The sequence below is a fragment of the Astatotilapia calliptera genome, chromosome 20 (genome assembly GCF_900246225.1).
Source record: "Astatotilapia calliptera chromosome 20, fAstCal1.2, whole genome shotgun sequence".
NCBI classification, from domain to species: Eukaryota; Metazoa; Chordata; class Actinopteri; order Cichliformes; family Cichlidae; genus Astatotilapia; species Astatotilapia calliptera.
The window spans coordinates 16,696,141-16,721,896 of NC_039321.1; the positions used below are offsets into that span (position 1 = coordinate 16,696,141).

The window sequence follows — 25,756 nt, forward strand, 5'->3', positions numbered from 1 at the left end:
ACTCGGAAGGTTTTCAGTGTCTCGAACATTTTTTTAGACATCGGAACAATATAATAAATGTGGTATATAATAATCAAAAATCGAGAAATTTAATCTAATGCAGATTGTTACAGAGCGAGAGAGAAAGAGAGAGAGATCACGTGAGCATGTCAGCCAGGAAGTGACCGTGCAATCGTTTCAGGTTTGGCCGGTCAGCGCTGTAATTTCCTCCAAACAAAGTAGGACTCGCCCCGCAGAGGCCGGATGAAACCAATGGATTGAGCAGGATTTCTGCTGTTGTATTTTGTTTGATTTTCTTCGCAATTGAAATGTGAAGAAATGGGCCCTGGTTAAAGGAAAGAAGATTCTAGAAACACCGTGGACTACGGGGTTTCGAGTTCGGGTAGGAGCATAGCGGCCTGCGGCCGAGAAGGGAGCTTTAGCAGCCGGGCAACGAAAAGAAGTCGCTCGCTATTGTGTGTTAAAACGGAATTAGCATCATAATAAATCCCCGTAAGTGTCATGTTGTTACGTTAATATGAATGTAGTGTTTTAACTGCTAATGTTCGTCAGGTGTCACGAGATGTCTTGTCTTATTTGTTTAAATTGAATAGCCGTACCAACCCGTTTGGTTTGAGCTACCGCTAGCGTGAGGCTAATGACTTTAGCTGCTCGGAGCTCTGTAGCAGCGCTTGATTAGACGACCTGCCCGTTGTTGTTCACAGGACAGCAAGAGTAAACGATCGGGAGACCCTTGTCGTCGTTATCGTTCCACTCGCACGGTTTATTTCACCGAATTCAGCGTTTTTGCTTCACAACTAAAGCGAGCAGTTTGCTCTGTGCACCAACATGGACTCGAGTCAACCAGCGCCACCTCTGGCCAAGTGCCACAGCCTACAGCCAGATCAACCTGTGACACACATCTGCACCACGTTTGAATTCGTGTCATGCACATTTGTACCTTTCAATTGTGTGTTTGTGCGTCATGCAAATAAACCTTTGAAAAGAATGAAATGATATCATATATTCCTTATTGGCCTACATTTGTACAAAATTCCAAATTATATACACAAAGTCATAGAAATCACCACTCCAATTGGTCATCATGATTTTAATATTCTCTTTTTCCATAACAATGAAATACGCCTTGGACAAATATGACACATCAATATTTCATTAGTGTTGTAACATCACATGTCGCTAGCATAGTCTGTCTGTGTCTTTTCCCTGAAAATGAATATTTCCAGCCAATATAGGCAATTCATCAACATGGCTGGAGTTATATACAGTCTGTATAAGTGTGGTTAATCTAATGAAGATTTGTAAGGAGACGGCAGTTACTGTGAATCCACAGCAGTTACACAGTGATTAGTAATAAACAGCCAGTGAGAGTGAGTGGATATGACTGTTCCCACCACTAACACATGACCATAGCCCACTACTAGATTAACTTGTGACACATCTGCACCTGCTGCTATGATCACAGTGAGTAGAGGCTGAGTGGCTGCACTTACCCCTGGTACATCCAAATCTGCCCACAAACATGTTGAAAGATGCAATGCCAGCAATGTGGATTGTCAACACTGAAAACAATCAGTAAGCAAAGACAACAGGGATCACTTTTTTCTGTTTATTTAGCACCCACAACATTTGTAGTCGCCTTCTGCACAGGGGAAGTCCACACACACTGTGTGGTACCACTTTCCACAGAAGGTGCAATCTGCAAGATTGAATGAGATTGTCAGAGTCATTGTCTGGCTGTTTATTACTAATCACCTGCTGTACATTCACAGTAACTGCCATCTCCTTACAAATGTTTATTAGATTGACCACACTTATGCAGACTGTATATCACAACCAACTCTAACATGTTTGTTTGCAGAGGGAAGACACAGACAGACTACGCTAACGACATGTGATGTTACAACACTGGTGAAATATTAGTGTGTTCACGACATTTTTCGTATGGGCAAAAGTATTGATATCAGGATGGTGATTCTTATGTGTATGTCATTTGGCATTTTGTACAAATGTAGGCTGATATTAAATACATGATATCATTTCATTCATTTCAAAGGTTTGTTTGCATGACGCACAAACACACAATTGAAAGGTACAAATGTGCATGACACGAATTCAAACGTGGTGCAGATGTGTGTCACAGGTTGATCTGGCTGTAGGCTGTGGCACTTGGCCAGAGGTGGCGCTGGCGCTCCGCTGGGGCACACGGTAATGGAGATAAACTACAGCCATTAAAACATTACTGGCGGTATGCGAAAGTAATGCCACTGTTTACTACTGCCCCGAGAAGTCAAAGCAGCGAAATTAGATACGGTATGTACATAAACAATTGTTACATTTCGCAGTGTAGACCAGGTACATCAGGGTTACGGTATTATGTTACTCTTCTGAAGGTTAGCAGGTTTTTTAAAGAGAGTTGCCAAAGCATGACTTTGAGAATATAAGGTTAGTTTGAAGCCTCGTGGAGACCTATGTGCATGCTTCATTATTTACAGGCACATGACAGCCACGAACACGTGTGCCTTAAAATAAACGAACCTATATAGTCTGCTGGTTATTGGCTAACTTACAGTAAGTAAGCTAACTAGCTTGATAAGGGGAAGCTCAGCAATACGGATTAATAAACAGCGGTCGGCTATTTAGTAAATGGTTTGTACTGAACGCTAACTAAAATGGCTGATTTATCTGTTGTCCTTTGTTTGTCATTTTACTGTGGGCTAGCAACTTGCGGTTGCTATGCTAAGGAAACGGAGCAAAGCTCAATGTCCGACTGGTTCAGTCGATGTTATGCTCAGCCATATGCTTTTTGTTGTAAGGCACAATAGTCATGTTCTTTTTCAGCATTGCTGTTATCTGACACCTGCTCTACAGCAGGTCCCTGTCTCTGGATGTGTGCATGCGTTTGCTGGTGTGTGTGTCCTACTCAAGTCCCATAGCTGTTTGATATTCTGTTACATCTTGTAAATTGCACATCATGATAACTGACAGTGAATTGTCTATGCTTTAGGTCCCCATCCCTCACTAGTCTTCCTGATTCTGTTCTGGGAGAGTTCAGACCAGCATCATCGCCAAGATAGCCGGGCCAGGCAGGAAGAGGCACACCTCAGATCCAGACCCCAGCAGTGGTAGTGACTCTGGCGACGGGCGGCCTGTCAGTGCCAAGTGCCTGAAGATGGCCAGCAGCGGCAGTAGTGGTGTGGCCGGGAGTGAGGCGGTGGGCCACCGTGGTGGAGCTCAGCAGAGAGGAGGCAGTAGCAGAGAAAACGGCTCAGACTTGCCCTCCAGTACGAGTAAGAAGAAGCAGAAGGACAGGGCCAACCAGGAAAGCAGAGAGGCCAAGAGAGCGGCGGCAGCAGCTGCTGCAGCCGTGGATGGGGTTATTGCAGAAGTCAAGAAAGGTAAGAATTACAAAAAGTGTCCCAGCTACACGGATTTTTACATTATTTTATTTTTTGTGGATGTCTACTCTTAAAATGTGGGTAAATGTTTTGTTTTGAAAGGTAACCATGTAGCCTCATCCCCTGTAGCGTGTCCCTGGTATTTTATTTTTCCCTACATGAAAGCTGGTTAGGCCACTTGTGTTGCTTTGGTGTCATTCAGCTGCTTTTCCATGGAGTTTGTCATCCTCCTGGTGACTCAAATTCCACCATCTTGAACTTTAGCTAGTGACGGTGGTCCCTGTTCTGCTTTGTGAGAGATTCACTGTAAGCCGGAGGGTTACTCAAACCACAGCCTGTGGAGAACTGGTTCATTTGTTTGCTGTGATCAGTTATTTTTGTCAGTAATTATTTCACTTCATTCTAGATGCACATTAAAAAGCACATTTTTATTATGTCAACAAAGTCCTCTGGGTGAGAGACCCTCAGTGATCTAGAGACAAAAGCATCTGCAGCCAATCAGTAATCGTCATCTTCTTTCTTCTGGTTCCTTTAGCTGATCCACCACAGCAGATTATTTTGCCTCCATCTCATCCTGTCCTAACATTCTCCTCTGCCACACCAGTTCTCTGCATGTCCTCCTTCACCATATGCACTAAAGGCAGAAACACACTAGTGATCTAGATTTACCTTTAGATGAAGCAGACAGACCAAAGTGCATGGCTGTAGTTGAAAGAGGTGTGCTGATTTTATAACAGAGAGCAAGACAAAATCTTCATAGCAAACAGAAACATAACAAAGAAATTGTTTTATGCTCATTATTTTATTTTTTATAATTAATGAATAGTACAATTGTAGCTGAGATAAATATACAATTTGTTGCTTGGCCCTAGTTTGTGTCCTTAAATCAAACTCAAAGGGCTGTTCCAAGAACCCCCTTAAATCACCTGCCACCTACACTCACCAGGTGCAGGCCAAGGCAGTGGAGTTAGAGTCCTTAGGATATTGTTGAGGCATTTATCCCTTTGCAACTTCTTTATCGGATAAAACAGTAATAACAGCAATAAAATATTAACTACAACTACATTATATGAATTTGGTAGCACACGTATGTGTAAATGTAAATGCCCAGCTTTTAGTTTGTCATCATTTTATTTATTTTGCAGTACTAAACTTTTTTCTGTGTAGTGGAATAATTTGCACAAGAGAGTTGAAGAAGACGGAACGGGTTAAATGGAGTGGTTGGAGATGAGTGTCAGGGTTGATTTGTGACAGAAGGAATGTGAAAGTGAAAGAGTAGATTAATAAAATAGTAGTGAGACCTGCTATGATGTATAGTTTGGAGGTGGTAGTACTAACAAAGTGATACAAGGCAGAATTGGAGGTGGCAGAGTTGACAGTCTTTGGATTTTCTTTGAGAGAGAACAGGATGGGCAAGATTAGGAATGAGTACATCAGAGGGAGAGCTCAAGTTCAGTGTTTTAGAGACAAGGCTGAGGTGGTTTGGACATGTGCAGAGGATGGATAGTTTTGATTATAAAGAGCCTCACAGAAGCAATGACAATGTAACAGTCTGAGACTCACCATCTTCTTCTAGTAGATACTGAATATAATGTGTTAAAAGATGAAGAAAACGTTTTATGCTTTCTGGAATAACATAATGGAATACTTTTCCAGTTTAAAGGTTAAAACAAAAGCAGCTGTAGTTTTCTTGTCTGACCACTGAAGGATTTATTTGAGTCCACATAATCTTTGCACAGATTTGTAAATTAGGTTTGTGGTTTCTTTCTTCTTGATGTTTCTCCTTTTCTTTTTTCCTTTTCCTCCATCATTTATTTGTCTTGATTGAGCAGTATTAATCACTTAACTCTGTTACAGTTGTGAGTGATTTTGTCCCTGAAGGTTGAAATGCTAATGCAAAGCTTCTCACATTTTCCATAAGCCCTTGATCAAATAAGCTATTGATTCACAGTGCTTTTTCTTTCCAAAGTCTATAGTCTTTGGCAATACCTGTAAACTATACACGTGAGATTCGCCTGCCTTTTGTTTTACTTGTTTTCTGTATTTGTACTCGTGGATTTGGACTCAAAGCATAGATACCTCCCTAGCAACTAAAATAAGCACCACAGTAATAGAGCTGTAATCTGCAACAATTACAGCTCTATTACTGTAGTGCTTATTTTCTATTCAATAACCACTTTAGTCCAGCAGTAACAGCTTTTTGGCCAGTAGGGGGAAGGAACATAGTAGAAGATTGTCCCGTTTTTAGCACCTATTCCAATTGCCAATTGCATTTACTCTGTTCGTCTCTGATTTGGTGTCCATCGTGTTCTGATCTTCAGCATGTGTGACTACCATATTGTCACACATTTCGATATGTTGTTGTTGTTGTTTTAAGCCTGCATAATTTGATACTAATAACAGCTTTTAAAGGTGATATTGGATCTCATGTTGATGTGAACGTAGTGATACAGCATTTACCTGATCATGTAGAGCACAGCTCATGCCTGTAATCAGTGCTTTGATTATATATACTTGGTCGTGCTGGAAGTATTGTTTGCAAGTTATCTTAGTGGGTCTCATCAGACTAGACTGTGTTCAGGTCAGTGCGGCTGTTTGTAGTGTTAATAGATGAGCTCTACTCTGGCTCTGTTTGGTTTCTCATGAGACTGAATGTGAGAACATTTGTCTTGCTGGTCCTCTTCTTCATAGTGAAGGGATGTTATTCTAGCTGAGATACTGCCAGATACTCAACCAGCTGTAGGCTTTTCATGAAAAGGCACCAGTAATTTTTTGATATTATTCAAAACCCGCAATCACCAACTCTGTTCAGTGATGCAAAGCAAAATGTATTTGGAAACAGCAAATTAAATCATTTCATTTTTTATTCATTAATAGTATTACAGTGTGAAATGCTATTTAAGTTGAATTGGTTGACTCACTTTAAATTAAATGTAATTTAATGTTCACAACATTCATGCTGGTAGTTGATCTAACCGTAGTGACAGTCAAAATGAGTTTACCTTAAACCAAAAGCTACTTTATTAAAAATAGATTTTGAGAAGTTATTTTTTTTCCAGTTGCTAGTTTTGTAGATCTTTCTAAAAGAAACTCTTGCTGCTTGGCAGCCATCTTTGAAATGTTTTGGGGAAAAATAAATTGGGAAGAAAATCTAAACTTCACTTTGAGAGTATTATGTGTGTTAATGTGTACAAGTCAAATATGATGACATACTGCAAAAAATAAAAAATAAAATTCTACACACGAGCAAAGTTTCAGAACCTCCACACAATACTCGGTGCTAGCATAATCGGCGTCTCCTCTCATCCAATCAGAGTGCTTAATAAGTTCCGTACTATTTGACAATATGGTTACTTTAAGCCAAGAAAAAGCCAAAGTACTGTTATCTACAATTTTACTAAGCCCACAATTGGACTTCACAAACAACACTGCAACAACATGATTGGCTAATATCTTTACTTTTTCAGATAGTGATTGGCTCTTGTTAGCTTGAGCAGGACAACTATGGGCTCTTAACAAATGAGAGCTCTCCAATTGATTTCTGTTCAAGAATCTTTGATTGCATGTCTGCTCCTTTCATATGTATATACATTCTGGCTGTAACAGTCCACTGTTGCAGTAGTGTAATTTTAATTATACTGAGAATTCACAAAAAAATACACTTAAACACACATGTTAAGTGTTTAAAAAAAACAAAACAATTTGTCACAAATGTCAACAAGTTTATTCCTGTCATTTGAGTGGCACAGCTACACTGGTAATCTGACTGTCACCAGCTGAAGGGGATTGAGTGTTCCTTGTGACCTTTTTGGAGTGATTCAGTTGGGGAGAGATTGGATGAGGAAATGAGTGTGGGAAAGTTGAGGCTTGAAGGCTGGGTGCTATGAGCCTTGTGGTACATGTCTTCTTGTTTCTTTCTTTTTGTCCACGTTAGTGTGTTGAGTCTACATTTGAAGAAGTGGCTCGGTAGCATGCAAATGACTTGATGATTTTCCTTCTTGCAATTGTTTACTTGGAATACAGTCTGTGTGGGGTGGATAATTTTAGATGTCCCATTTGTAATTGCTGAGTTCACTGCCTTCTGTCTGCCTCGGTCTGTCCGTGAGTGCTCTAGACTGACCCAGTTGAGCATATGAGCGCAGTGGTCTGTGTGAATGCGTGAGCATGTGCATTCAGTGTGTTTTCCTTTGGGTTCATTGTACTGATGCTGTGCTCTTCATTGGTTTTTACTTTAAAATTTCCTTTTTAACCAGAGGATTTTTTTTTAGTTTTTACGTTTTAACAGGGTCACTGTGGCTCAGGCTGGAGGCTGAGTGATCAGGGTGGAATAATTTTCAAGTTCCTGCTCATCTTTAAAACTCATATGCCTGCTTCTTTGTTTTTTCAAGATGTGTTTGTGGACTGGAAGCAGAATGTCAACGAAGTGACTGTCAGGCTGCGCTGTGGCGAGGGGGTGCAGAGGATAGAGGACATAAACACCACCTTCACAGACACACACTGCAATGTGGATTTCCCAGGTAATTCACAGCAAAGTATAAAAGTGGAGATCAAAATAGAAGCTGGGTCAGTCATAAAATATAAAACCACAAAAGTACATAGCTGTACAGTTTAGCCTTCAAACTCTGGAATTTGGACTTTAAACTTAATCCTTTGGTTTATATCTTGGATTTATTGCAGTTATTCTATTTGAAATGATACTGTAGGTAGAGCTGTGGTCTATTAAAATCGGTGCATTCTCATTCTTCAGATGGACGGCAATGGAGCTGCCAGCTGCAGGAGGAAATCGAGGCCTCATGTAGCAAAGTCCAGTATAAGGAAAAGGGAGGCTTCCTCCATCTCATCATGCACAAAAAGATTCCTTTCCACATCTGGCCTTCTCTAAAGGTGAGTCGCATAAAATTGTTCATCGCTCATTCAAAACAAGTTTAAAAGAATATTAAATTAAACTGAGGTAAGTATGCTAGCCTGCAAGCAACACACTGTACTTGTTATAAGGGTTCTGCACCACGTTTAGAAAAACATTTTGCCCAGACGTGACTGTTATTTAATCTTTGAAGGAGAGTCTTGCACATTGAAGCTTTAAGTAAGCCCTGTGTTTTTCTTCTGGCTCCTCTCCTCTGCTTTAGTCAAATAAAAAGAAGGAGGCAGTATCCATAGAGACCAAACCAGACATGAAGCCCGTTGCCTTGGAGTCATCAGAGAAAACTCCACATCTCCAGCCCCAGCCTCCCTCGTCACCTGCACACAGCGAGTCAAGACGCGGTGTTAGCAAATCATGTGTCAAACGCAGCCTGAAAACTAAACTGACGGGTGAAAAGGCCACTACGGACTCTGCAGGTGTTAAAAGCACAGCTGGAGATGGCTCCACCACCAGCAGCAAGCCTGTTACCGTCACGAAAGCAGAGCAACCGCATCAGGAACCTAGTGCCAAACGCACAGTTGTACGGCTGCCTAAGACCTCTAAGGACGCTGCATCAGCCGACCTGCCATCTGTGATGTCTACAGCAGCTAACGGGAAATCCACCTGTGCCCACCTGCCCGCTGGTCGGAGCCCACAGACGGAACGGAAAAGTGGAGACAACAGATCTGAGACTCGTGGCAGCGGACAGAAACAGGGAGCAGAAGCAGCTGCTTCCACCCTTACCAACAGAACTCAGGTGAGATTAGCTATAATATTGTGATTTATAATTCAGTTTCTTTACATGCCCTTAAATAACTGGATACAGTTGACTTACTCCAGTAAGCTGAGCTGTTAACTGTCCTGTAAGCAAGAAACCTGCCAACTGTTAGAAAAACTTGATTCCTCTGGCAGGGAAATAAAAAATTCACAAACACCAAAACAGTGTGAACACACAACGGTAAAGAGCTGTCTGTATTGTACTATCTCTATTTTACACAGCCACTTAGCTACCCCAGCAACAGTATTGCTGTTTTCTTTTATTGTGTTTATAGTCACACACAGCTGTCAGGCGGATGTGACGTATTCTGAATGAGCCCAAAATCATGCAGAACCCAATAAATAGAAATAATATATTTCCATATTTAATAATATTTAAAATGATTAAACTTTTTTTTTTTTAAATTTAAATAATTTCCCAACTCTGACTCATTTAAAGACTAAAATTGCAGATTATTTCCACACATCACCCAGTACTAGGATTTAATTCGATTACAGCCAGTAACACCATCTGCCATGTGTGGGCTCCCCTTTTCCAAGTGTCCCTGGAGCTTGGGAGAGATTTGTAATTTTATGAAATATTTTTACACAACATACTAACAGATGCCATCTAAACCTGTCACCAGACAACAGCCTGCCAGATAAAGAGCAGTAAGTGAGACATGAGAGGACTGTCTGCTCATGTGTATTGGCGTGTTTTCATACAGCTAAGGTCACAAAAGTAACTTTGCAGATACTTTAGATCTCACTGGATAATCAGCTGTATATGGCATCCTTTGTTTTTGGTCACTGCTGTAATAAGAGGACTAGAGGGTGCTGTGTATACCCTCTCAAATGTGAAAAATCTGTAGCTCATAGATATTCATTTAGTCTCCTTTTCCTATGGGGACTTTGGGAGTGAACGTTGCTCTTTCATTTTTAAAATGTCTCCTGTTTTGTTTTTGTTTTTTTTAAATGTATTAATTTATTTGTATTTTTTCAGTTGGCTGAGAAGCAAAACCAGTCATCAGACCAGTCTGGTGCAACAACACATGTCAGTGTGAGCCAGCCAGCAGCTCCTGTTAGCACCAGTGACTGTGTTAAACCTGTCGCCTTCAACAACGAAATGAATTCGACTTCTCCCCAAAGGCTGGGAGACAGAACAGACTCTGAGCCAGCTGGAAAACCTGTTGAGCAGGAATCAGAGCAGGATCCTCTGATTTGTCAGCAGCTTGGAGATATGGAAGTGGTACCAGTAGAGGCGATGGGAATGCCAGCCAAGCAAAGCCAGCCCCCAGGTGTTGCCCAAACGAAGAGCAGCTGTGACGATGAGGAGAAGCGGGACCAGTCGAAGGAGGAGCCGCTACTGGAAATGAAGCAACTGGATGGTTAGTTGTATATGGTGCTTAAATGCGCTTCTGAAAAAGGTTAAGGGAACAGTTTAACACACAATCAGTCAATTTCGGGGACATCGGTTTGCTCAGTGAGGAGGTGTAAACCATTGGGAATCCATTTCACCTGCTTTGGTGCAAACAAAAGGAGAGCAGATGCACTGGAAAGGCAACAAGAGGACCACTCCAAAAAGGGGAATGTTTTTGCATGTGGAAGCCAAACCATTGCTCTTTCCTCGTCCCCTATTTGCTGATTTTTCTCTAGCTTTGCTTTTTGCTAGTAACCTTGTCACCAGCGACAGGTCATAGTACCTGTAGTGCATTCATATTGGTTGACAAGCCAGGGTTCTCCGTTAGCACAAGTCCCACTAAAGACCCTCATGCCACACTCATAGTGTCTGTTTTGACAGTTTGGTTAGAAATGTGTACAACCCTGTCCAGCTGTCCTTGAGTAATGGATCATCTCTTGGAGTCTCATCCATTCTTAAGACAGTGCTGGGAGGCTTGGAGAACACTATCATAACAGCACCAATGTGCTAATCTGGGGAAGCTGGACTATCCATGCAACATGTACTGTGTCATGCTACCAGTGCAGTGCAAAGACAGTGGCAAAAAGTAGAGGTAGAGGAAAAATCAGTCAGCTGGAGTAAGAGAGCAGTGGTATACCTGTAAAACCATTCACTTTCTTAGGTTCGGTTGTTGCCTCTACGGTGCACTTGTTTTTTTTGCACAAAAGCAGGTGAGATCATTTCATAGGTTGATTCCTCCCCCCCCCCCCCCCCCCCCAGTTTGACTGACTTTGTGTAATATTTATTTATTTATTTATTTAGCGTATAATTGAAGGTGAAAATAGTAAATTCCAAAATTTGGCACCTTCCAAAATTCTCTTTTAGTCTCACTAACTTTTCTTCTTCTTGAAACTGGTTTATGACCAAAGATCACAACTGCAACATATAAATGCTGAAAACATTTAAAATCTTTGGTTCCAAGCCAGCTGTGAGATAACCTTGGCTCTCAACCAGGACCTGTCCCGCACACCTTAAACACCTTTCCTGGGATCATATTAGGCATGCTATTCAGATGCACAAACCACCTCAAATAACTTCTTTTTGTTAATACTTTGTCCAAACTTCCCACAGCCCCAGAGCCCATGGTAAACCTGCAGTATGTGAAGAATGATTCATATGAGAAGGGCACAGACTTGATGGTAGTCAATGTTTACCTGAAGGGGATCTGCAGGGATACAGCCAGAGTCATCTTCAGGGAACAGGACTTCACCCTCATCTTCCAGACAAGGTTATGACCATGAATATCTACTAATAAAACATGTGGCTTCCTTTTGGCCAGTCTCGAAAGAGCAGCGAGTGATTGACCTTCCTTTGGCTTTCCTTTACAGTGATGTCAGCTTTCTGCGGCTTCATTCAGATTGTGGACCGAACACAGTCTTCAAGTGGCAAGTCAAACTCAGGTACTGTTGGAGTTTGCTTGTTCTTGCTTAGAAACCAGAATCTTAAAATGAGCAGGTGAAGAGCGCAACACCGGAATGTTTTTCTGTGTAGATGTGTGGGCTAACTGTACAGATATACTGAGCTGTTCCAGGAATCACGGCTAGCTTCATCAGTATCTAACTAATTGGAACAGCCTAATTAGCCATGAAGAAACAAGAGTGCTAAATCACTAGGGTTAAATCAGGGCAAAGACATCAAACTTATAAGGTAGAACCTGTCACCACATTTAAGGAAACTTGTGGAATCAAACTTCCTTATCTGTGGTTTCTTTTTACGGGTTTAAGCACTCGGCACAAATGGAAGTGGTGCGGACAACATAAATATGTTTAATATCTGGAATGTTATAAATGTCTTCCAGACATTACGTGATGAATAACAAAGTGGGAATGTTGCACTGATGACATTCTCGTAGATCACTCACCTCCCTGAACTTCTTTTTGCCTTTACAATCTGACCTGTGTACTCTCCTTCCTGTGATTCAGGAATCTGATCCAGCCTGAGTTGTGCAGCTACGCCTTCACTCCCTCCCGTCTGGACATCACTCTGAAGAAGAGGCACAGCCAACGCTGGGGGGGCCTGGAGGCCCAAGCCACACAAGGTCTGCTGCCAGGCTTCTACTTGTCAACATTAGATAAAGTCTTTGGTTTTGTTCTGCAGGATTTTTGGACATGATAATCCAGAGAAGTTCCACAATAAAGATGACCAGCACTTATTGCTTGAATTTAGGGCAGTTTGTTGTCTTTTGTTAGTGTTTTTTCTTTACTGTTTGTGGTTGAGACAAATGCATGTGGGTTTTTCAGGTACAGGAATTTGACCTCTGTAACGTGGCATGTAAATGAATATTGCTGCAAAACTATATTTATTATTCCTGTCACATCTCTTGCTGATGAGCTTCATTTTCTAACCACAACCTCTATTGTCCTCTGTTTAAGGTGCAGTGGGTGGCGCTAAGGTCGCTGTGCCCTCCAGCCCTGCCTGCATGGAGAAGAGCCAGCCAGGCAGCAGTCAGCACAACCTCCCAGCCAAGGAGGAGCCTCCGCGGGTTGGGGAAGAAAAACCCAAGGCCCCAACCAGAGTGGAAGATGGGGGTTTGGACTCTGTGGCTCCACGCACAGTCTCTGAGCACGTTGCTATTACCAAGCCAGAGCCTACTGTTACCATGGTGAATGGATTAATGAATACCCATATAGACTTGAAACTGTGTACCGTACTACTATTGTTATATTGTTTTTACTTCTAGTGGTTTTATTATCATTTGGTCCACGTGTGTCATAAGAGCTGACAGCAGCAGAGGTGACACCATAGAGTCTGGATGAGTGAATAGTTATTAAGTGAGGCTAATAAAAGTACAAATACAAACATATACAACTAGAGTAAATGACAGTGTGTGTTTCCCAGCCTAAGCCTACCTGCATGGTGCAGCCCATGACCCACGCACCTCCGGCCAGCAGCGAGCGCCATGAGGAAGAGGAAGAGAAGAAGGTGTGCTTGCCTGGTTTTACAGGGTTGGTCAACCTCGGAAACACCTGCTTCATGAACAGCGTCATTCAGTCCCTGTCCAACACCAGAGAACTCAGGGATTACTTTCATGGTAAATAATGGATTTACTCTTTTTACCTCTTAAAAATAATACAGGAATACATTTATAATTCAGCACTGTTTTAATAAATGCTGCTCTAATGCACACCCAAAGGGATAATTTACTTCATCTTTAATGCTGTTGCCAAGAAGAGCACCGTGTTGTTGGGTTTTTGTGTTGAAAAGTAAAACAGGCTATGTTTTATTATGGCTTTGGTACAACGTCATGGCCCACAGGGGCAGGCTTAATGAGTGCTCAGGAACTTCCACAGGATTTATCTCCATTAGCTACAACTGCAGAAGTTTGTGGACTTGAAGCATTTAGAGCACTGAAAATCTGGGTCACCTAGTTCCTTGGAAACAATGTAATTCGCCAAAGGTTGATAGAAAATATTATCTTTTTGCATTCCTGTATTTTCTGTTTCCCCACAGACCGAGCCTTTGAGGCAGAAATCAACTGCACTAATCCACTGGGAACAGGAGGCAGGCTAGCCATCAGCTTTGCTGTGCTGCTCAGGGCTCTTTGGAAAGGAACGCACCACGCCTTCCAGCCCTCAAAACTCAAGGTACAAAAGCGGCACCCTGAGATTTTCCTGAGATCTTCTCCTCTTCTACAGCAATTTTTCTCTGGAAGTTTTCAATCTGCCTTCATTTTCTCCATCTGTTTGCAAACACACAGGCAATTGTGGCAAGTAAAGCAAGTCAGTTTACTGGTTACGCCCAGCACGATGCCCAGGAGTTCATGGCATTCCTGCTGGACGGACTCCACGAGGACTTGAACCGCATCCAGAACAAACCTTACACAGAAACGGTCGACTCTGACGGGCGGCTAGACGAAGTTAGTGTTTTTCTTTGGCTAATGTGATGAGATTAAATGGTAACTGTTTCCTGCTAGAATTTTGTCAAACCTTGACCTGATGTTTTGTTTTGTTTTTTTGTTGTTGGTGCAGGTGGTGGCAGAGGAAGCATGGCAGAGGCACAAGATGCGGAATGACTCCTTTATAGTAGATCTGTTTCAGGGTCAGTTCAAGTCCAAACTGGTGTGTCCCACATGCTCTAAGGTAACACAATAACACAATTTTTCAGTCCCCCACCCCACAAACACACATGTTTGGTTTCTGTTTATTGACATTGACATCTCTGTCCTCTTTTTCAGGTATCTATCACCTTTGACCCCTTCCTCTACCTGCCCGTGCCGTTGCCACAGAAACAAAAGGTGCTCTCAGTTTTCTACTTCGCTAAGGAACCTCATAAAAAACCCATCAAGGTAAGATAAGAAACAGCTTTGCAGTTCTGCATCAATTATTAAGTGCTGAAATTCAAAGGTGTCTCTTGTGACCTGTTAATGAATATTCATCTGTATGTGTCAGTTTTTAGTGAGTGTAAGCAAGGAGAGCTCCAGTACTGCTGAAGTCCTGGAATCTATCTCTAGAAGTGTGAGGGTCAAACCCGAGAACCTCAGACTGGCCGAGGTTAGACATTTTAAAATGTCCTTTAACAGTGTCGTGGAAAGGAGGGAGAGTCGTATAATACCGCAGACATTTAGAGGTGACTTTCTCAAGGACACTTTTTCTCTTCCCCCCCATCTCAGGTGGGAAAGAACCGCTTCCAGCGAATGTTCCTGCCTACCCACTCCCTGGACACAGTGTCCTCCTCTGACATGTTATTCTGTTTTGAGGTGCTTTCCAAAGACCTGGCCAAAGAGAGAGTGGTATTGTTCAAAGTGCAGCAGGTATAAATCTCGCTTTTACATTTTGAAAACCTGTGAAATATGTGACTACAAATATTTTAACAGCCTTGTGTTTGCTCTGCAGAAACTTCAGGTCCCCAATATCCCCATCTCCAAATGTGCTGCCTGCCTGAAGCCTCCGGTGTCTGAAGAAGACAAACTGAAGCGTTGCACTCGCTGCTATCGCGTTGGCTACTGCAATCAGTAAGTTTTCCAAAACATGTTTTTTCCAACTGTAAATAGCTGATTAAGAACTTCCCAAGGGATTGCCTGGAAGAAAGTGACTCCCATATCATGTTATTAATTCAGTCTGTTAACTTTTCTATGAACATGTGTTGCGAAATCAATCAATGTAGAGCAGTGACACAAACCACAGAGGCCCAGAAGAGTGCAGTCAAACAATGAGTTTATTAACACACAGGAGAGAAAACATCAGCATATGTCTTCTGCCAAAAATACACAGAGACTGGTTTATATATCATCAGGGTTTGACGCCCCCTCTTGCGTTCTATAACATATTTTTGTATTTCTAAGAACATCATTTGCATCTTGTACAGACAATGAAACAATTTTAGAGCTAAAGTCAGACACAGAAGTTCCTCTTTCTAACATCCCAAATAAGGTGATAATTTCAGGCCCTGGAGATACCCGTTGACTTGTCCTCCTGTTGACCCATCTTCTGTCACCTGTTACTAAGTAAACTCAAATGCCACAGGTTGCAACAAGAAGCTGAATACATTCAGGCCTTCGCTCAAGCCTGTTCCTAGATTATATGTACTATATGTATTATAAGCGTGTAGCGGCCTTCTATGTTCTAAGTCTTTTACACAATAGATTGTGAAGTCATAGCGCTTCACAAAGCTTGAAACCTTCAATAAACTGAGACTGAACATCAACTCTGAATGAGCACAATCATGCAATGTGTATGAAATACTTCTGGCTGTACCTGTAATAAAAGGTTAACATGGTGGAATTAACTTTAATAAACATCTTTAATACAATGCTATAAGAAATAAATGATAAAACTGCAGATTATATGTTAGCAATAAAATTTCTGTACTTCCTCACATGTTAACTCTTCTGCTCTTGTTTCTCCAGAGTGTGTCAGAGAACCCACTGGCCCAACCACAAAAGTCTGTGTCGACCCAACACAGAGAACGTGGGCCTGCCTTTCCTGGTCAGTGTCCCAGAGTCTCGACTCTCATATTCCCGGCTCGTCCAGCTTCTAGAGGGTTATTCCAGGTACACAGTCACTTTTATTTCAAAGTCATCGTGTTCGATTTACTAATATTAAATTTGCTGTGACGTGTCTGAATTAGAGATGGTCCTGGGAATTCGTTTTACTTGATTAATGGAAGAAAAAACTCAAACTACTTGACGATTCTAAAAGTATAAACAAAGACAAGGAGGTAGCGGATGGTGTCTAAACAAATTCTTCATGTATGTAAGGGCCATTTGTAACTGTTAATCACATTTTTAATAAACTGTTCATATTAAATGCTGCTGAAATATGCAGCAAAGTTTGCTACCAGCATTGTTTCTTTGTATTACACGTCTGTCTACATGTCTGTGGCGTAAAGTACGCATGTCTGACAGTCTTCTATTCATTTCAATCTATTTGACCTTTACTTTTCCTCTTTTTCTACAAATATTTATTTATTTGCTTTTCATCTTTTAACACTTGGCTGCTCTCTGGCCCATTCCATATTCTCTCATGGAATAAAGAAGTATGATTTTTATGTAGGTGTTAGCAAATCCTTTTCTGTCATGCTCCACTGCTAAAGCTCAAAAAGTCATTAATAAAGGATTCTAGTTTACTTTTATAAAATGATTTTCATTCAACTTAGTTTCTCTATTTTCCTTTTTTCCCCTGTCACTGTCTTAATGCTGGAAACTTGAGCAATAATCAGATCCCCCTGGCTGTACTTTGTATTTTCTCTGTGCCAGCTACACAGATGGATCTGTGAACACCCAGAAACATTTTTGATGCTCAGAGTATGACAAAAAAAAAAAGAAGTTCTGAATGTCTTTTCAGTCAACGCTTGTGCTTTTTGATGTAAAATAATCAGAGTTTAATGTTTATGGCATTTAATAATGAATATTATGTGAACATACTAAAATGTGAACTTTTAGTATAACCTTTACTGTCTCTCTGTGTGCAGGTTTTCAGTCAACGTGTTCCAGCCTCCTTTCCAGTCAGGCAGAACATCCCCTGAAACATCACAGTCCCGAGTAGACCTCCCTCCAGTGCCAGCAGGCTCCCCTGACGGTCCTGGACTGGAGGATGAAGCTGTGGGTGGTAGCAGTACTGTAGGAGCAGGTAACTTGGAGCTGGAGAGCCACGCTTCGCTGCCTGAATCCCAGGCAGAGTATGCTCAGGCCTCAGCCATCCACTCAGGGGACTCGGAGTCCCTCTCCTCTTCCCAGACGTCCCTCTCCACCACACGGACCACAGATTCAGGGTTCTCCGAGTCACTCTCTTCTGCTTCTTGTTGCTTTCTGGACCCTCATGCTGAAAAAGAGACGTCCTGTGAGAAGGCTGTGCGGCCAGAAGGTAAATGTATTGTACAGATTCTTCATTATTTTGGTGATTTGCCTTTTTTTTTTTTTTCTTGCCTTCTTATTTAAACTTCTTGAACGTTCTGCAGCTGCAGTCGCAGGGTATCAGCATCCGTGTGAATCTGCTTCAGGTCATGCTAGTCAGTTCTACATCGCTCTGCTGGATGCAAACAACAAGGAGCAAAGGCTGGATGAGAGAGGTACCACCCCACTTTCTACAGAACTGATTTTCTTTAGTTTTATTCTTTTCATTGCCATATTGGGTTGATTTAGCAAGATATGGTGCTAAATTGAAAACCTCTTCAAGACTTTTCTGTCATAAGATGCGTTTTGACTTTTTCAGGCTTCTGAGGTTTAGTGTTACAAAAATAAAACAGAAAAAGTTCCACACATCAATGTTTTCCTCTATCAACCCGTCTGCAGAAGATGCACTGGCAGATATACCTGACGATGCAACCCTGGAGCTGGTGTGGAAGAACAACGAGCGTCTAAAGGAATATGTGCTGGTGAGCTCCAAGGAACTGGAGTACGAGGAAGACCCGGGTTCTCTGAGTGAGACGGCCAGAGCGGGACACTTCACCCTCGAGCAGTGCCTCAATCTTTTCACCAAGCCAGAAGTGCTGGCACCTGAAGAAGCTTGGTAGGAGTCTTTAAGAAATGAGCTCTAAATAATGTAGCATCGATTGTGATTCTAGACGTGTAGCTCTTTTTCAGGTTATTCACAAATTCCACTTTGTCTGATGTAATTCTAAACTTGGTGAACATACCAAGTGGTAAATGTGTCTAGCCTGTGTAACAATAAACTCAGGTTTAACTTTCTCTTTCCCACTCCCAGACAGCAGCGACTAAACTAGGAGACATCTTGTATACAAACTTCAAAAAGAGGAACTAAACTTAACACTTAAACCAACAACCTGGTCTGTAGCTGGATAGTGTCAGGGCTCCAGATCCTGCATAGACATTCAAACAGAGGCTTTTATTTGTGTATTATTACATGAGAGAGAGAAAGAAAAAGATGTTGATACATCGAAAGGGAAAAACTCAGTATACTACAGTTACATACACTAACAAAACAAACTGAGTTTGGATAATGATGCTCTCAGGTTTTTAAACAATGTTCAGAGGTCAACTTTTATGGGAAAGATCTAGAATTTATACCTGGGCTAGGGGAAGAACTGGTGGCAACCAGTATTTTTATTGTTTATTTCACAGCATTATTCTTTAGGTACCACAGTCATTGCAGTAGTGATGGTGACGATAATAATCCAGTAGACTTTAAAAATTCTCAGTTTCTGAGTTCAAGTTCAACGCTGAATCATAGTGAACATAAGTAAACAGGTGTCTGCTGCGTAAAATTGGATTAGGACATAACATTTGCCCAGTACTTTATTACTCTACACTGTGCTAAGAGATACATTAGTGAACTTCATAGTTGAAACTTCTTAAATGAAATTCGGTGCAGGCCTGACGTGAAAAGTCTTATTCGATTATTCTGTGCATTCGTCTCATCAGCTGGTCTTTATCTCTGCTCTCTGTGTTAAGGTACTGTCCAAAGTGCCAGCAGCACCGTGAGGCCTCCAAGCAACTGTTGCTGTGGCGTTTGCCCAACGTTTTGATCATTCAGCTCAAACGCTTCTCCTTCAGGAGTTTCATTTGGAGGGATAAGATCAATGACATGGTCGACTTTCCAGTCAGGTCAATACAAGCTAAATGTTTTTGTATCCTAATTTTCACATCATTTGAATGTTAATGAAAAAAAGATTTGGTCAATTATTTAGCTAAGTGTGACTATTATTAGTAGTAATACTGTATCATACTATACTGTATTTGTTTCTATAACATTAGCCTCTCTCGTCTTTCAGGAATCTAGATCTAAGTAAGTTCTGTATTGGCCAGAAGGATGAGATGCAGCAGCCTCCTATCTATGACTTGTATGCGGTCATCAACCACTATGGAGGAATGATAGGAGGCCACTATACTGCCTACGCTCGCCTGCCAAGTGACAAGAACAGCCAGCGCAGTGATGTTGGTAAGTCTGATCAGTGGCATCTGTTTTTATGTATATGGAAGTTATACAATAAGTTCCACTCTGACATCTTGCTACCACTTATCGGCCTCTCTTCCCTCCTTGACTCTCAGGCTGGCGTCTATTTGATGACAGCACCGTGACAATGGTGGACGAGAGTCAAGTGGTGACGCGTTACGCTTATGTTCTGTTCTACCGGCGCCGAAACTCCCCAGTGGAGAGGCCGCCACGCTTCCTCAGGCCTGTAGGTGCAGAGTCGCCCACTGCTGCAGGAGCTACTGCCAGCCAGGTGAGAGAGCCATAACAATAAGACAGGAAATTTTTCCCACAGCTAACTTAGAGCTCCTGTAGTTTTTGTTGTTTTTCTGGTTTTTTGGGTGGGGGTGAGTGAACTGTCACTGTTAGTGTGGTTGATGGGCTGTAGGAAGATTTTTAGCTTGGGTCAGTGTGGTTAATGAGGGAGTTGTACATGTTTATTCCTTTGTACATTGTATCGAGTCCATCTGTCATTGGGGTTTGGGATATTAATAAGTGTCACACTAATGAGGAACTGGCAGTACTTGCCAGGTGTTAAGAGACAGGCCTGTGTGTTAAATCTCTCTGAGAACTGCTGCTTCTGTTCAATTAGTCTTGACAAGAGGAGCTTGTGCTCTGACATTGTTAATGACAAACAGCCCAGTGGGTTTATAATGGATGGATCCATCATGAGACACACTGTTAATCTCTGCAAAGCTCAGATGTCAAGTGGCATTAGCTTTGTGGGTTTTTTCTTTTCCCTTTTTCCCACTACTTGAGTGTAACTGCTTTTGAGGTTTTTTGTGGGGTTTTAAATATCATTCCCTATCATTAATAAATCTTGCTGTTGATCTGGTGGACAATTGAAAAGCGGGAAATACACATTATAAGCAATTTCAGTGTGTATTGTAAGTGATCTTGCTTAGACATCCAAATCCATATGGGTATAAAATTAAGTGGAGAATGGCGTCTGGACTTCTTTAGGTTGCTTGAAGACACAACTTAAAGAAGTCCAGACGCTTTTCTTTCCAAGCTCCTTAGACTACGATGACCTGGATGACTGAGAACCTTCACAGACATAAGTGGAGAATGTATAATCTGCATTTTATTGTCCTTTTTCATACATCTTGGGGGGCACTCTGATATTAAAGGATTCCCTTGTAAGTAAATGAACAGCTAAATAACGTGAGTGTTTTTAGTGGAAGAGTATTGTGTTTTAAAGACTTTATATTCACTTTTAAGCTGTTTTTCATTCCTGTCCTCCTTTTTGCTGGAGCATTTTAGCCATGTATTGATCAGTGAGACTTTGAACCATTGAGTTGTCTTTCCATGTGAGCACAGTGCAAATGATATACAGATTATTTATTAAAAACTGACTTCATGTCACTGCCGGATGTGAAAAACTCCACTTTGTTCCTTTGGGATAAATGCTGCACAGTCTTTGTTCAGTTACTTTCATTTCAGAAGCTGTCAGATGAGATTTCAAGGCTCAGGCTTAAATTTCATATCAATCTCACAAAATTTGCTTAAATTGGTAAGAATATACTATGTTACAGTGTTTCCAACAAAATGGTTAAAATGTACATTTCTTAACCTGGGCTTTTAGTAAGAAGAGCTTGAAGATGTCCCTTTATTTTCTGGCCCCTGTAAATTTGATTCCCACTTAAAGAACAATCTCCTCACTGTCCCAGTTTCAGTAGAGCACACGTGTCATCTCCGTACAAATCACTATGCTCAGCAAGTACACACATTTGGAGGTTTCTCGTGTAATCGTAGTATTTGTTAGAACACGCACCTTTTCGCAGAAGCTGACACAGGTTTCCCGCCAATCGCAGGCCTCTCTAATATGGCGGGAACTGGAGGAGGAAGACGACGGGCTCGACGAAGGGCCCCGTGGACTGTTCCTCTCTGCGCTGCGGCGACACCGAACACAGAGAAACAGAGACGAGGAAGAGGAAGATGGAGCCGAACAGTCGGTGCAGCAGCACCGCAGGCAGAGGATGTTGGACTATCCCGACGACGACTGCGTACGATACTTTGTTCTGGGCACGCTCACTGCAGTGCTCGCTCTGTTTGTCAATTTGGTCTACCCTCTTCTTTACAAAGCCACCTGGAGCTGAGTGCTGGGTTTACGTGCTGGACCGCCCCTGAAATCAAAAAAGTCTGTTTGTAGAAACGAGAAGAGATGTTTTTAGTGTTTTTCCAGTAAAATATTTGTGTTCTACATAGCACCACAATACCTGAAGTGGCTAAACCCTTTAAAATACTCGGCACTACTTCACATATTAAGACTTAAACAGGCTGATGTTAAAGTCACAGCTGCTGACTCTTTCATCGTGAGAGACGCTAATTTAAAGCTGCAGGAGAGCTACCCCCACACTGTAATGATGTACTGGGTGTAGATTTCTCACTACATTACCTCTGCATTGTTTTAAAGTGGCTTCAAGCTCTGTACATTTCTAAAGAAAGTTTCAGTTTTTATTTTCACACTTTGGGTAATAATTCTCAGATGATCAGCCATGACAGCCTTAATTATACATTGTATATGTGGAGTTGAAGCGCAAACCCTGAAAGCTCTTTTGGAGCCTGTTTAGATGCGTTCAGGAGTCAGATAATTGTGTAGGATCCTTTTTAAGATGCTTATAGGAGCATTATAGAATAGCAAGGACCCACTGAAAAGCGCCTTTTGTTTCCAGTGCACTACACTCATAAAAGATCAACGTGCAGGATTCGGGGCCATCTAGTGGTGAGGTTCCAAATGGCAATTAACTGAATGCCCATTTCTTTGGAGCACCTATGCAAATCTACATTATAACCGTTTGGGTCTTCCCGTCTGTGTGACTTGAGAGACATCTGTTTATATTTGCAGGTGTTTGTACACTAATGAAATCAATGATTAATATATTCTTATAGAGCCCCATAAATCCTACACATTGGTCCTTTAACAGTAGAAATGTATGATGGGTGGAAAATGTGTTCTTGAAGAAGAAAATATTAAACCTTATTGTATGTATATGTATGTGTGTGTAGCTGCTTTTAGTTTGTATTCTGAAAATTAAGAAAAATGAATTTCGGGGCCTTTTTAAAATTTCTGATCTTGTCAAGACAACATGTCCTCTTTTACATGTACTGTAGTACACTCTAATTATATATATATATATATATATATATATATATATATATATATATATATATATATATATATAATTTTATTTTTATTTTTATTTTTTTAATTGTGTGTTTATTGAATACCTCTAAGCCATAACTGCTTTGAAAAGTTAAGGGGTTGTGTTTTTTGTGGGTGGTGGGGACTTCTTTCTGTTCATTTGTTTTTGTTTATTTTTTAGCAGTTTGCGGCTAACTAAAGTATATTCAGAACAATAAAACTATACATGTTTGTCCACCCCTGAATGTAATGTTTATAAATTGCACTGCTTTAAATGGAGTTAAATTCTGAATGATTTGGGAGCTCTAAAGGACAGTTACACATGAATTGTTCCTTACTTGTAAGCTATAAGCAAAGGTATTTTTGTAGAGCCTTCTTTAAATTTAAAATTTTAAAATATATTTATTTATTAATAATTCCGTTTAGCAGCTTAAGTTGCTGGACGACTTCATCCACAGCCACTAACTGTTTGCAAGTGTTGTTGAGACTCCACACCGTCCACAGATCAGTTCTTTGCTCTGCAGTCATCCCGTGATGATCGTGTGTGAGTGTGTATTTGGGTCTCAGGGAAACCTCTGGTATCAGGTCAGAGTACACAGACCTGTATGTGCTCTGCCTTACTCAGATCACCATCAGACTGTATACTTGATTCAGACATATGCAATTCTCAAGTCTTTATTCTATTTTTTATTTTATTTTTTATTTGTCTACAGTGTTCTTGATCTAATTTGTCTCCTCAAATCAACTCTGTAGAAGTATTTTAGGGGGCACGACCTCCAAGTGCTGATTGGCTAATGATTTAATGGACTTGACTGATAAAGTTATCTTTGTGTGTGAGTGTGTGTTGGGCCTAATTTAAAAATGTTAATTGCAAAAGAACAATAATCATAACCTATATTTTGATGCCTCTGTATAATATTACCGAGTTATTGCAAGTAGTGTATTGAATAGATCATAACCTATTTTAATTTCCATGCAATAATGTATCTCAATAACTCCACCTGAATGCTGCTTTCTAATATATAAACTTTGTGAAAATAAAATTTCCATCTGTTTATGGTCTTTGTGTGTTTCATGCCCACACATGAACACTCTGAATGCTGAACCAATGTGATTTAATGTGAACGCTTGGTTTATTTTGCAGGCCTCTAGCCAGTCGCTATTTGGGACAGATCTGGATGCCGAAGGACCGCCTACGCTGACCCCTGAGGTACCGTCTGACCTCTTTGCCCACTCCGGCGAGTGTGCAGCACCATCCTACGGCAACATGGAGGAAGTGGACTAACAAGTATGAGGGCTGATGAAAGAAAGGACAGGAGAGTGGAGATCCATGGAGGTCCCCCAAGTGGGAGCAGCTCCTCGGCTGATGACGCATCTGTCGTCATTGGTTACACCGGCATCTGAATCAGGTGTCCGGGGGGTGCAATGCAAAAAAATCTGCAGGTGGTCTGAGGATTTGACTGCACTCACTTGAGACAGACCTTTGTTAATATACTCACATTAATAGCCATTGAAAAAGACTTAACAAGTTACATGTGTAGTTTTATTCATTCAGTTCATATGGGGACACTTATGATCTAAGAGCTCCTGTTAACAGTAGCAGTAAGTAGTAAAGCTGCTGCTAATGGAGTTCCTCCTCCACCACCTAACAACCACCTACCAGAGAGAGGGTGTCCACGCACCAAAGCACCTTGTGGTCTGGTTTCAAGCTAAAAACCGGCTCTTGCTAACATTAACCAGACCTGTGGTCGATTATTAGGGGATATTTGGACACTTTGATGATTGTCGTAATATAAATGTGTTGTTTGTTTTTGTTTTTTTCCTTTTAAAGTTTGAGTTGCCTGGTTTGATTTGTTTGTGGTGGTGTATTCAAGATGGACTGGAATTGTAGCATCACATTAAGGAAAACATGAGATGGTGCTGACCCACCTTTTTTCTTTTTTTCTTTTTTTTTTTGTGTGTTTTGTTTTTAATACAGTGAGCACACACTTTTTCTGTCCCGTTGCTTTCTAAACTTGATTTAGCTTCACTTTCTCTAGCTTTGTTCATTTTTTTGTACTTGTTTAGTTTTTTCATTCCTGTGGATGCTTTGTCTAAAGGCTTCAGTATAAATTGAAATGTGCATGGCTGCATGTAACCCGAGCCCCTCGTCAGATGTACCCTCACCCCCTCTTGCTGCGTTTCATTACTTCTGTTTCCTGTAAGTTGTCTAGCATCATGTTCTCACCCTCCTTTGTAATGGACTGCGTATATAATGTGGGGATCATTAAGAATGTTGCTGTGGATGCATATAAATGGTTAATATAAATAAAAACAGTTTTGAGAGTTAAAGACACCGGTGCCTGCAGTCTTCTCTCTGTGCATAAACGGCAGGCTTTGAGCGAGCATTGCGCCAAAAGTGAAACTCGGTTTAGACTTGAGAAAAAGAATTGTTGATGTTCACGAAGCAGGAGATACACAGAAGATCTCTACACAGGAATGGACTATGAGGTTGCAGACCAAAAAAAACCCAAACTCCACTGCAGAAGAGACCTTTAAGTCAGTATACAGTATGTGGAGGACAACCTGGAGAAAGATTCTGCAGTTTTTTTTTAATCACAGAGACGACATATGTTTGGTGAATGAAGGGAGAGCAGCGTCCCCACAGTGAAACCTGGTGGTGTTGTGCTGTGGGAAAGTTTTAGTGTGTGGAAAAACTGGGTGTTGGTCGTCACTGTGTCTTCAAATGTA

The 25,756-nt window shown here is 41.3% G+C and overlaps 1 protein-coding gene across 6 annotated transcripts; it reads left to right on the plus strand.

The window, feature by feature from the left end:
* Positions 1-46: 46 nt before the first annotated feature.
* usp19 (ubiquitin specific peptidase 19) lies at positions 47-25,372 on the plus strand. 6 transcript variants are annotated; one of them, XM_026154322.1, is made up of 26 exons: positions 47-492; positions 3,008-3,398; positions 7,787-7,915; positions 8,146-8,282; positions 8,525-9,055; positions 10,058-10,442; positions 11,585-11,741; positions 11,842-11,913; positions 12,436-12,551; positions 12,892-13,115; positions 13,352-13,544; positions 13,964-14,097; positions 14,211-14,369; positions 14,482-14,592; positions 14,688-14,798; positions 14,902-15,003; positions 15,123-15,263; positions 15,346-15,464; positions 16,359-16,502; positions 17,423-17,814; positions 17,909-18,019; positions 18,243-18,459; positions 19,362-19,514; positions 19,682-19,848; positions 19,959-20,134; positions 21,696-22,989. In XM_026154322.1, exons 2-26 carry the CDS (start codon positions 3,173-3,175, stop codon positions 21,978-21,980), a joined length of 4,692 nt encoding a protein of 1,563 aa, XP_026010107.1. In that variant the 5' UTR covers positions 47-492; positions 3,008-3,172; the 3' UTR covers positions 21,981-22,989. The 6 variants fall into 6 exon arrangements, with proteins under 6 accessions (XP_026010107.1, XP_026010104.1, XP_026010108.1 ...); XM_026154319.1 differs by having other exon boundaries at positions 48-492; positions 12,886-13,115; XM_026154323.1 differs by lacking the exon at positions 21,696-22,989 and adding an exon at positions 24,171-25,372 and having other exon boundaries at positions 86-492; positions 12,886-13,115.
* Positions 25,373-25,756: the final 384 nt, after the last annotated feature.

Coding starts and splice junctions, on each gene's coding strand:
- usp19 (XM_026154319.1), top strand. CDS start 3,173: ATGGCCAGCAGCGGCAGTAGTGGTGTGGCCGGGAGTGAGGCGGTGGGC. Junction 13,116..13,351: donor CAGAGCCTACTGTTACCATG/GTGAATGGATTA, acceptor TGTGTTTCCCAG/CCTAAGCCTACCTGCATGGT. Junction 13,545..13,963: donor ACTCAGGGATTACTTTCATG/GTAAATAATGGA, acceptor GTTTCCCCACAG/ACCGAGCCTTTGAGGCAGAA.